The following is a 12511-nucleotide window of genomic DNA, read 5'->3' on the forward strand; positions in this document are numbered from 1 at the left end:
AAATAAAGAAACACCGGGAAATGGTGATTGGTACAAAGCAGAAAATGGTGGAGATACAAGCGGAGATCAAAAATCTATATTTATGGTACAATGGTATTCATAGCATTTCTGTGCAATCATCAGTTTGCTGTAGGTTAATGATCCTGTAGATTAGCTCTAGGGAGGTTACACTGGCAGACCGGGACTTTATAAGCCTGTTGTAATGATGTCATAATCAGGTATTAGTGCAGTAATTGAATGTAATATTGTGAAGTGAAATTGACACAACTACAGACAATCCACCACCACCCAAAATGTAATGAACTCATAATAATGTATAACAAAGGAGTGGTGATTTTTATTTTAGTATATTAAATAAATCTTATATAAAAAAAAAAGTTGATTTTTATTAAGGGCTCATCGCAGCATCCTACGTGTACAATTTTTCTGGAACTTTTCCTGAACAACAAGATAGATGATAGGAAAGGTTAAATATTTATTTTAGTAGTGACTAATGTTATACACTTATGTTCATAAACAACAAATAAGTGTCAATAACAAATGTGCACGCTGCCAATGTAAAATTTGTATTGCAAATTGAATTTTCAGTTACAGATATGGATCTCCATATCACTGTGGTAATCGAGGTACAATTCAAACCCATTCCAATACATTAATGCAGTTCACATGAACACATTGCTTATAGTGGCTCAGTCGTATGAGTTTACAAAGATGACTGACTTAGAGTTGAGAATCATTAATAGTTGGGGAAGTGCAGATCTGCAATGTTATATTTACACAGTGTTCATGGGGCACTGAGGTTACTGCTACCACACAAGATAGACAGCAGCTAGGATTGGCCAATAACATCAAAGTGCTTATTGAGAGGCTAGGATTGAATCACTGCAGTCGCATTTATAGGGTATCACTGTACTCTCGATCCTTTTGTCTATTTGATTTGATGGTTGAATGTTTATTTTTTAATCAAACAGTGTTTTTATGCTACTGGCTACTAGAAAATGTGTTGCATTCACTTAAACATTTTAGATTCCCATCCAAAAAATAAATGTGTATGATTTCTAATAAAAATCCTAACATCCATTCAAATGGAAACAGACCCTTACCACAGCTGTGCAGGACTATGTGTTCCACATTCCATCTAGTCTCATTTGCATGTTGTGTTCCAGGCTCAGCAGACCTTTCCAGATGGGAGCTCCAGTGATACTATTTTACAAGTGGATTTACAATCTACCCAGAGACTTAATGTAAGTAAAAAGATAAAAAAAAAAAAAAAAAAGGTTTCTGGAATTTAGTGGTTAAAATATAAATCAAACATTTAAGATTTATTTTCAGCAACTGAAATTCAGAGATTGCATATGTTTTATTACTTTCCCTTGCACAGCATAATGAAAATAAACTATTGGTAAAACACGTCCTATTCAATATTAATAATAAAACAAAATCATAGGGGTTGATGGGAGCAGTTTGCCTTTTGGTAATATTCAGAAGTCACAAGAAACAATTACGGAAAAAAAATAAAAACAATCTCTTGATTTGATCAACCTTTACACCTGGGGTAAGTCATAGCTGAATCATCAGAGCATTTTACAGTACCAGGGAATACACATCGATTGAATTAAACTCTTATTTTGAATGGGCAAGTTCAGGATGACCAGAGAGTTGCGTATTTGATCATACCCAAAGTGATTCCCCAGTACTGTAAAATGCTCTAAAAAAAGCCAGCTGTGTCATTTCCTGGCAAGGTATAGTGTTGCTGCAACTGGAAGATTGAACAGTTTGTAATAAAAACTGAAAACACCAAAATATTATGGATTTAAGTTGCCCATTTTGTTAACTGCACATATAATTGCCGAAATACTGGGAACCATAGTATTTAACATACTATATACAGCAAGGAATATAAATAGCTTTGACCCTATTTTTTGCATCTTGGTTTGAATTCTGGACGTTGTGCTGATAAAGGGGTTAGTTAGGAAGTCTGACTTGTTTCCTTTCCATTGGATGTTGAAGGTCACAGAAGCTGCTTGGTACATTCACACCAACCGATTACAGGACAATGACACCACATGTTCAGGCGTGGGAGACGACTACAACCCTTTCAAAATGAACACTGGGGTAAGTCCTCACAGGCCCCTGGGAAGGAATCAGACCCAGCTGGACAGATAATGGAACAGTTATGATATAAGGAGAACTTACTGAGCAGTGGAATCTAACACCAAGCCACCTTCACATCTAAAACCAATAGAAAGTGCTTATACTGTATGTTACAATCTACACTGCTTTCACAACTCACTCTATTATACTTTTTTTAAAAGAACAGTTGTCGGTGCTGATGAAGCACACTTTCAGTTGTCGGTGCTGATGAAGCACGCTTTCAGTTGTCGGTGCTGATGAAGCACGCTTTCAGTTGTCGGTGCTGATGAAGCACGCTTTCAGTTGTCGGTGCTGATGAAGCACGCTTTCAGTTGTCGGTGCTGATGAAGCACGCTTTCAGTTGTCGGTGCTGATGAAGCACGCTTTCAGTTGTCGGTGCTGATGAAGCACGCTTTCAGTTGTCGTGCCACCTCCCTGAGGATATGAAGAATGCAGCTTGGGATCCAGTCCTGCACAAAGCCAAGCGCACACAACACACCCCTCATTCAGACTCTCTCTGCTAGGAATGTTTTAGCAATTAACCTGGAGCTCTGCTGCCATACTGACATCTGCATTTCATAAGGCTTGACATTTTTAGAAATCTACGTATATAAAGAACTTAATTGTTTAAATCAGGGCCCCAATAGTGATGCCATCTGGCCCATGGAATATATCGAAAAACATCATTTTTTTTATTCAACAGGATACAGATTAAAAAAAAAATAATTGCACAAAAAAATCTCAAAATATAAATAGATACGGATGCATTTTTTATTTAACACTTACCAAAAGATAGACAAAGAATATTAGTGACTGTTACTGCTGCTTCCTGATACCTGGGACTGCTTTGCTTGAACCAGCGCATCAACATCTGGAGCAAATGACTGGGCTGAGGATATCTTGAATATCAAGTTAAGGTGTGTGCCAGTTAGTTGAGAACGGAATTTAGATTTGTTGATATTCATGACGGAGAAAGCTTGCTGCTTCTCAGGATGGAATATTTCAGCAGCTTTTACCAGCATTTCTTCACAAACTACATCAGGAAATGGTTTTGAAGAATTTGTCTATTTTGAGGGCAATCACATAGCTTGCCTAATAGCAGCATCACTTATGTTACAAGTATTAGTAAACATTGGTTGCCCCTTTTACAATGACTGCTAATTCAATATTTATCTTCACGTACGTTCCTGTATATTTATCATACGTCCTGCCATGGTTTGCTTCATAATGTATTTTTTCACAACAGCCACATGTTGCTTACAAATAAAGCACATTGGGTTTCCATTCATGTCCACAAAGAAATACAAATTTCCCTGTTTCTCTTGAAACTCACAGCACTCTTGGTCCACCTTTCTCTTCACTGATAAAGACACAAGGACACTTGTCACTACTCACAAATCACTGGGTCTAAGGTTCCAACCCCTGCTACAGTTACTGGTGGGTTATTTGTAGGTTAATAATCCCGTAGATTATCCCTAGGGAGGTTACACTGGCTTTATAAGCCTGTTGTAATGACGTCATAATCAGGTATTAGTGCAGTAATTAAATGTAATATTATGAAGTAAAATTGACACAACTACAGACAATCCACCACCACCCAAAATGTAATGAACTCATAATAATGTATAACAATGATTTCTTATTTTAATATATTAAATAACTGTGCACGCTGTCAAATTAAACTTGATATTTCAAATTGAATTTTCAGTTACCAATATGGCGATATGCTTCTATGATTTTAAAATAATTGTACAATCTACAATCGTTCACAGAGCAGTGTGTCCTGGATCTGGTGTTATGTACAGTCCCACTATGTCACTAGAACTGCTGTGCATACCAAGAGTTTAAAATCTCTCCGTGATAGAGCTTTTACACGTGGAACTTCTTACTCTATGATGGGCTATTAAAGACTGTTTGTGCTTCCAGGCTGGTTACAGCACTAACTGTTCTCCTGGTCACCCTCTGAGCTGCATGGTTGGAGACATGACATCAAAACAAGGTCCTGTTAGTCTGGGAAGCCGGCAGCTGCTAACTGACACCAATCTCCCACTGGCTGGGGATTTCACTGGTAATGTTCTAATGGCTGCTTTGTAAAACAAAAGAAATGGTTACACTTAACATGAAATGTCTAATTACTGTGTATTTACATCATAGTTATATTGTAACTACGTATGTACTTACACATAATTACAATGGTATTATGCACAGTTATAATGTGCTTAACGAGTACATATTTGTGTATGATATATGTAAGTACACAAGTGCATCAGAAAAGGATTAGGGTTAGGGTTAGGGTTAGAGTTAGGGTTAGGGTTAGGGTTAGGTTTAGGTTTACAGTTAGGGTTAGGGTTAGGTTTAGGGTTAGGGTTAGGGTTAGGGTTAGGGTTAGGGTTAGGTTTAGAGTTAGGGTTAGGGTTAGGGTTAGGGTTAGGGTTAGGGTTAGGGTTAGGGTTAGGGTTAGGGTTAGGGTTAGGGTTAGGGTTAGGGTTAGGGTTAGGGTTTAGGGTTAGGGTTAGGGTTAGGGTTAGGGTTAGGTTTTAGGGTTAGGGTTAGGGTTAGGGTTAGGGTTAGGGTTAGGGTTAGGGTTAGGGTTAGGGTTAGGGTTAGGGTTAGGGTTAGGGTTAGGGTTAGGGTTAGGGTTAGGGTTAGGGTTAGGGTTAGGGTTAGGGTTAGGGTTAGGGTTAGGGTTAGGGTTAGGGTTAGGGTTAGGGTTAGGGTTAGGGTTAGGGTTAGGGTTAGGGTTAGGTTTAGAGTTAGGGTTAGGTTTAGGTTTAGAGTTATGGATAGGGTTAGGGTTAGGGTTAGGTTTAGAGTTAGGGTTAGGTTTAGGGTTAGGGTTAGGGTTAGGGTTAGGGTTAGGGTTAGGGTTAGGGTTAGGGTTAGGTTTAGAGTTAGGGTTAGGGTTAGGGTTAGGTTTAGGTTTACAGTTAGGGTTAGGGTTAGGGTTAGGGTTAGGTTTAGGTTTAGAGTTATGGGTAGGGTTAGGGTTAGGGTTAGGTTTAGAGTTAGGGTTAGAATTAGGTTTATTGTAGGGGTTATATCATGCAAAGAAAATTTCATTAAGTAACTAATATGTAAATACACAGTAATTCGAGACACTTTATGTAAAGTGTTACCTAGGAAACTTGTAAAGAATGCATTTGTGTTGTTTTTTTTTTTTTTATATGTTCATAAAGACATAAAAAAGAGAGTAGAACACAAACCCTCTTTCACTAAGATGTGACGAGGAATCATATTAAACTGCTTATCAGTTCGGATCATGTTTCAGTTGTAAGCAGATTCATCTAGACCATTTATATTTCTGGTCCTTTCTGCTGTCCTCGTTATTGTATAAGACTGACAACATTTGTATAGTCAGTGGAAAAACACACATACAGTATTTCCTACAGTGTTCATATGCAGTATGAATGATTAAATAAACAATTCCCTTACCACAAAACACATTTCATATAAAATGTATAAAATGCAAACTACATTTATGTAATGTCCAGGGCATGGAAAATACTACTTGTATGTTTTTTTTTTTAAAAAATTACATCAGGACATTTTCTGCTTGCTTGCTTTCCAGATATTACGGTAACGGCAAACCTTGACCAGCTATGCAAGAGTAACCAAAACATATTGAAGAGTAACAAGAGAAATAAAATAGCTGGAACAGAAAGTTAGTTTTCCCAGTAAGAAGATTTGTTTAAAAGGTCCTGAACCTTCTTTGTTTCCTGCTGTAGTTGTATACAGGTCAATAGTCCTCAAGAGCAGTAGTGGAATCGTGGACTGTGCAAGCATCCTGCCGGACTCTCCTACTGCATTGCTGACATTCCCCAAAGTAAACTCCTTCAGCAGGTCAGTGTCCCCCAGTCTACAACCTGGAGAAATACAAACACCCACAGAAGTCTGTTTTTTGCATTTTATTTTCATGACAAGGGTCCCTGTCTTCAATGTGCATTTTGACAGTAACTAGCTTATGTGTAGGCATGGGGATCTGCAAAGGCACAACAAGAGGAATTACACACCGGTCAATGGCTGAAGAAAACAGGGAATTTTCCAGAGAGGTAGATATAGGAATAGCTCACCATGTCTTATTGCAGCATACAATTCCATAACCTGTTTGTTACTGTTAAATTATGCATTGGTGAGTTATCAATTTTACATGTAATAAATATCTTTCAGATGACACCAGCAGTGTTAATACTGTAATAAGAGAGCTCCTTCCTACTGTGTGATGAGTGCTGCAGCAACATGCTTACACAGCACAAAAACACACCAAGGGCCTTTCTGCAGTAAAAACAATGTTACTTGTACACTCAGCAGTAATGCTAGCGTGTGTAGCTGTGATGCTGGAATTCAATAGACCTCTATGTGGGCACATGCTATACTGCACATCATTGTTACTGTGGATATATGAGTACAGGATGATACATGGTGTTCTTAAGGCCTCTCTGTATAGGCACACACTGTACTGTACTGTAGCTCAGCATCTTGCTTCTTCTGTAGGTTTGAGTTCCGCAATACAGTTGCCAGCATTCTCAAGGTCCAGCCGTGGGAGGTCACTATTTTACCAGGGGCTCCATCTCTCATCTACAAGGACAAATGCCAGCAGGTCAACTTCTTTGTGTCAGGTAAAATTGACAAGTCACTAACACATCAGATTTCACCAGGGCAAACAGCCTCCAGAAGACAAAGCCTTGATATCCTTGATGTCTCGCAGTCAGAAGTGTAGTTGGAAATATAACGTGGAAATATCAGTCCTTGCCAGGGAACAGGGAGTGACAGGCCAGACTTCAGTTTAAGGATCTACAATGAAAAACACTAGGAAACAAATACACAGATGGGGAAATGGATAAATGTAATCATTTAGGTCACAGTGAGTGTGGATTACATCACACCCTTGCTGTGAATTAATATGCTAACAAAAGAGTCCTCTGCAGTTACTTCAAATGTGAAGCTGCTGAAAATCAAGCATGTGGCTAAAATTCACTGTTTGTTTTATAAATGTCGTCCAAAATGCCGTAAAAATTGTCTTTGCAATGACTAAAACCTTATGAGTAAAGGGCAAATCACACTGTACTGAGAACATGAAAATAGCTACTCAGGAGAAATCACCGGGTGGATTAGTGGACCATGATTCACACCTCTTTCAATAAAGTATCCAGTTGCACAAGAATGCAATAGCCTCTGAAACCACTGAATTGAAAAGAGAAACCTGAATACTGTATTTGGTTCTAAGCAGGATTGGGTTACATTTAATGAAAGTGAGAGAGAACATGTCGTTCCTTAGAACAGTTTAATATACTAGATAACTAAACTATGTACACAAAAAGTATAACAAATACAAAAAATAGAATTCAAAGGTAACAATATGTTACAATATGTGCGTGTGTGTGTGTGTGTGTGTGTGTGTGTGTGTGTGTGTGTGTGTGTGTGTGTGTGTGTGTGTGTTTATGTGTGTGTGTGTGTGTGTGATTTCCTAAGAATAGATACTACTGTTAATATATTTCTTGAGAGTATAATAATTCTCAGAAAGTTGCATTATACTTATGTTATGTGAATACACTTGGTTCCTGGTTGACACAAAGCCTTGCCACTCTTTACCTGCCCCCGGCTGGTTCACTTTTTGCTTGGTTTTTATTTTTCCAGACCTGGCAGGTCAGAGCCTTAATTGTTTGTACAGAAAGAACAAAAGCAGCCTTCCAGTACCGGATAATCTCAGAGAAACTTTAACTGCTAAACTGACGTTAGGGTTGAGGGTGCCCTGGGTTTGTTACCTCTGTTCATTCATAACCACATCCATGTGCCAAGGGGCTTGTTGGATAATATTACAAAGAATTGTTTATAGGGTGGCCTGACTAGCTTATCACATACTGTAACACAAATGTGTGCCTGAGCTTCTGCAAGGCAAGTTAATGTGTGTATATGCCAGACTGCTTTAGCAGAAGTTTAAGAAGCCAAGACAAAGTGAAAACATATTTGAATATAATTGCATTTCTATAAAATGTTAAACTTTGCACCCTTATTTACTGTCTTCCAGGTGATGTAAATATAACAAAGACATTCCAACATGAAGAGAAACTGGGAAAGTTCAGACAGTCCAAGCTGTGCTCTCCAGATGGTAAGTATGCATACCTCAGTAGGTTCCCCCCAGCCATATAAGGTGTCACTTTATTACATCAAATTATCCCCATCAAGGAGTGTCTTCAGTTCGACTCTCCAGATGTAAAGTAGTCTGAATTGTTGTTATCTAAAAGCAAACAGTACTATTGTGTCATCAATGTAATTTAAAAAATGGTATTGCTACTGTTGTATTGAGATGTATATGTTAAATGGTATTGCTACTGTTGTACTGATGTGTATATGTTAAATGGTATAGCTACTGTTGTACTGATGTGTATATGTTAAATGGTATTGCTACTGTTGTTTTGATGTGTATATGTTAAATGGTATTGCTACTGTTGTACTGATGTGTATATGTTAAATGGTATTGCTACTGTTGTTTTGATGTGTATATGTTAAATGGTATTGCTACTGTTGTTTTGATGTGTATATGTTAAATGGTATTGCTACTGTTGTATTGATGTGTATATGTTAAATGGTATTGCTACTGTTGTTTTGATGTGTATATGTTAAATGGTATTGCTACTGTTGTACTGATGTGTATATGTTAAATGGTATTGCTACTGTTGTTTTGATGTGTATATGTTAAATGGTATTGCTACTGTTGTACTGATGTGTATATGTTAAATGGTATTGCTACTGTTGTTTTGATGTGTATATGTTAAATGGTATTGCTACTGTTGTACTGATGTGTATATGTTAAATGGTATTGCTACTGTTGTTTTGATGTGTATATGTTAAATGGTATTGCTACTGTTGTTTTGATGTGTATATGTTAAATGGTATTGCTACTGTTGTACTGATGTGTATATGTTAAATGGTATAGCTACTGTTGTACTGATGTGTATATGTTAAATGGTATTGCTACTGTTGTACTGATGTGTATATGTTAAATGGTATTGCTACTGTTGTACTGATGTGTATATGTTAAATGGTATTGCTACTGTTGTTTTGATGTGTATATGTTAAATGGTATTGCTACTGTTGTTTTGATGTGTATATGTTAAATGGTATTGCTACTGTTGTACTGATGTGTATATGTTAAATGGTATTGCTACTGTTGTTTTGAGGTGTATATGTTAAATGGTATTGCTACTGTTGTACTGATGTGTATATGTTAAATGGTATTGCTACTGTTGTACTGATGTGTATATGTTAAATGGTATTGCTACTATTGTATTGAGATGTATATGTTAAATGGTATTGCTACTGTTGTACTGATGTGTATATGTTAAATGGTATTGCTACTGTTGTATTGAGATGTATATGTTAAATGGTATTGCTACTGTTGTTTTCAGATGTATATGTTAAATGGTATTGCTACTGTTGTACTGATGTGTATATGTTAAATGGTATTGCTACTGTTGTACTGATGTGTATATGTTAAATGGTATTGCTACTGTTGTACTGATGTGTATATGTTAAATGGTATTGCTACTGTTGTACTGATGTGTATATGTTATATGATCTATTTTTATAGATCCCGAAGTTCCCAATGCCAGCCAGTATGTGAAGTGTCGAGGATACCTGTTGACTCTGCTGGCCGCTGTTCCTCCATTCATCCTTTCTGTGATGTTACTGTAACTCGCAGCCACTGAGAGGATCACAGTGGCCTTCCATGCAGCATTCTCTTTGCCTCCAAGGAGCTGTTGACCTGATGATAAAACTCCAGTTACAGTACTCCAATTACAATGCAAACACAGAAAGCTTTAGTGAAGTGAAATAAGGTGTATCTGAAAATTCCTTCAAATGCGAGGGAGTTTTGAGGTGTCACTGAAACAGCCTAGCACACACCCAGAATGTACTGCCCTAATTACTGTCTGTACACTTACTTGTTTGCACTTTATCTGCTCTAGAAAAACAAATGCTGAAACATTTCTGAGTAATAATAGGGTTATGCATTGAGGAATATTTTATTTACAGGTCATTATATATATGTTATTTAGAACTTTATTTTAGGCACTGCATTAGTATAATATGCATAAAAAATGATTTAAAATCTAAATTTTGATGTGGGAATTATCCCTTTATAACAGGTATAGATTGAGGCTCTTACATTCAGATCACTAGATGAACATACAGTATAAAAACTAGGAAATATTACAAATCTGTATTTATTTATTACAAAATGTATTTTAGTTAATTAAGAATGAACCATTTATTAGATGAATTAAGCCTTATGTTGGTAGGTATAATGAATAAAAAAGAAAAATCCTGAGACCCCGAGTTCTTGAGTGTACAAAAAAAAAAAGAAGCTATGATGTACTTGAACTGTGTAATTGAAGTGATTCCTGTCAACCCTCGTTAACGTCCCTGTAAACTCGTGTCTTACTCAGGTGTGATCATGTTGCAAACCCGTAGAGCGCCTGGGAATTCTGCTCCTGTATCTGTGAAGTTATTTAGACTTTATGATTGAAAGGATACATACTATTATTGAATAAATATGATTCATGTGTGTGGCTGATTTTTATTGTTGCTATTGTGTTATCTTAAATCAAAGAAATACCCCAAAAAATGTAAATTGATGAGGGATTATGAAAATATTGCATTCCCGAAAACATAGCTCAAATGTATTTCAACATTTTTCACTTATAGTTTGGATTTATTTGTTTAGCCTTACTGTATCTGAAAAAACATCTAGGTCTATAAATTTAATTTTATTACAAACATGAATTACATTATCACACACAGGCATGGATTTGCTCTTAAATGTGTTCTTGTTATATTTTTTTAAATATGTCTTTGCGACCTCTCTCCCTCTTGTGGTCATAAGAATACACTGCATAAAATGCACCCTACTGTACTAACTACAGCCATTCATGTGCTTTAGACAAGGGTTCCCAAACAGGCCCATCTGTCAGCCGCATTAGAGGCACCGCTGCCCCCTTAGAAACATTTAATATGTTTAACCCTGTAACATTATAAATAACCCTAATCCAAACTGCCCTGTATTCACTTGAATAGATATCGTGAAAGATTGAAATTATAGAATATGCACCGAGCGAAAATAAAACTTTTTTTTTTTAAATTAGGAAGCCAATATGACTTTGAAAATAAGCACAGAAACAGAACATGTATATGAAGATTAGCACAGAAACAGCAATTGTATTTTAACATTAAATTCTTAAACTCTGAACATGTTAAAACTTCACTATAAAGCCATACAGATAGATAAAATAAGGAAATGCATGAATACGTTATAAAAGAGTTTGTTTAATATTAGAGGCACCTTTTTTTAGTGGTTGCCTCTGAAGATGGTTCCTGTTGGATCTGGGTTTTTACGTTTCATCCTGTGTAGTGTCGAGACAACAAGGCTAGCCAGAGATTGGATACTGTTTGTTGGGTTGTTTTTTGTTATGTACAGTTTCCTAGTAACTGAAGACATGGTATTCTGGGAGAGGTAGTTGTCAGTGGATGTTTTAGGGGAGGTGGGAGGGGAGGCAGACAAGCTGTGCAGTAACATTGCTGTGCGTATTTTTATGCATTACAGTTAAATTTAGTGCGTACTTTGTATTTTTTTAATGTGTAAAAACGACAAGTACACAGCTTATCTGGACCATTGTGTGTGTGTGTGTGTGTGTGTGTGTGTGTGTGTGTGTGTGTGTGTGTGTGTATGTGTAATATATATATATATTTCTACATGGCTGAAGATGGGATTTTGTAAAAAAAAAAAAAAAAAAGAAGTATTAATTTTTGTGCACTGCAGTTATACCTGTTAAATTCCACCTTGAACCCTTTTCTGCAGGGTAACACCCTGTGACAGAGAAAGACTTAATCTTGGTTATAAATATCCCTCCTGACCTGTGAGGGCACTGTGTAAAGGGAATATAGTACCCTGGACTGGATGGTCTGGCAGTTCATTCTAGGGAAAGGTGGAAGTCGGCCATCTAGAAAGGGGGCGGAACTACGGTACACCAAGTCATTGCCCCAGAAGGGAAGTGATGTGGCAACCGCGGATTGGAGGAGAAACAGTTGCACTCGTTAACCAAGGGTGCGTGACTGATGGTACAAAAGGGGATGTGGCTAGGTGATCTGTTCCTTTGTTATGGTTAAGATTGAACCGCTACAGAGAACTATTAACATACCATGAGTGTTTTCTTTGTTTGCCGTGTCTAATTATACTTGTTTGTTTTTGTTTGTCGTGTCTAATTGTACTCGTTTGTTCTTATTAGACATCTAACACGTACCGGGAGCTGTTGCTTAAGGTCAGCACCAAACCCAGACAACACTTCACCACTGTGCACAAATAAATTGTATTTTACCACTTGCA

The 12511-nt window shown here is 37.1% G+C and overlaps 1 protein-coding gene across 1 annotated transcript in view; it reads left to right on the forward strand.

Annotated features, from left to right (window-relative positions):
• cusr (Copper-only SOD repeat protein) overlaps positions 1 to 10696 on the forward strand; it is a 19690-nt gene extending 8994 nt beyond the window's left edge. Inside the window, exons 4-10 of the mRNA XM_041260557.1 lie at positions 1167 to 1244; positions 2011 to 2115; positions 4060 to 4201; positions 5859 to 5973; positions 6625 to 6749; positions 8159 to 8239; positions 9722 to 10696. Coding sequence (XP_041116491.1) covers positions 1167 to 1244; positions 2011 to 2115; positions 4060 to 4201; positions 5859 to 5973; positions 6625 to 6749; positions 8159 to 8239; positions 9722 to 9825 — 750 coding nt within the window. The 3' untranslated portion in view covers positions 9826 to 10696. The remainder of the gene's footprint in view (positions 1 to 1166; positions 1245 to 2010; positions 2116 to 4059; positions 4202 to 5858; positions 5974 to 6624; positions 6750 to 8158; positions 8240 to 9721) is intronic.
• The last annotated feature ends 1815 nt before the right edge of the window (positions 10697 to 12511 follow it).

The sequence above is a fragment of the Polyodon spathula genome, chromosome 10 (assembly GCF_017654505.1).
Source record: "Polyodon spathula isolate WHYD16114869_AA chromosome 10, ASM1765450v1, whole genome shotgun sequence".
Classification (NCBI taxonomy): domain Eukaryota; kingdom Metazoa; phylum Chordata; class Actinopteri; order Acipenseriformes; family Polyodontidae; genus Polyodon; species Polyodon spathula.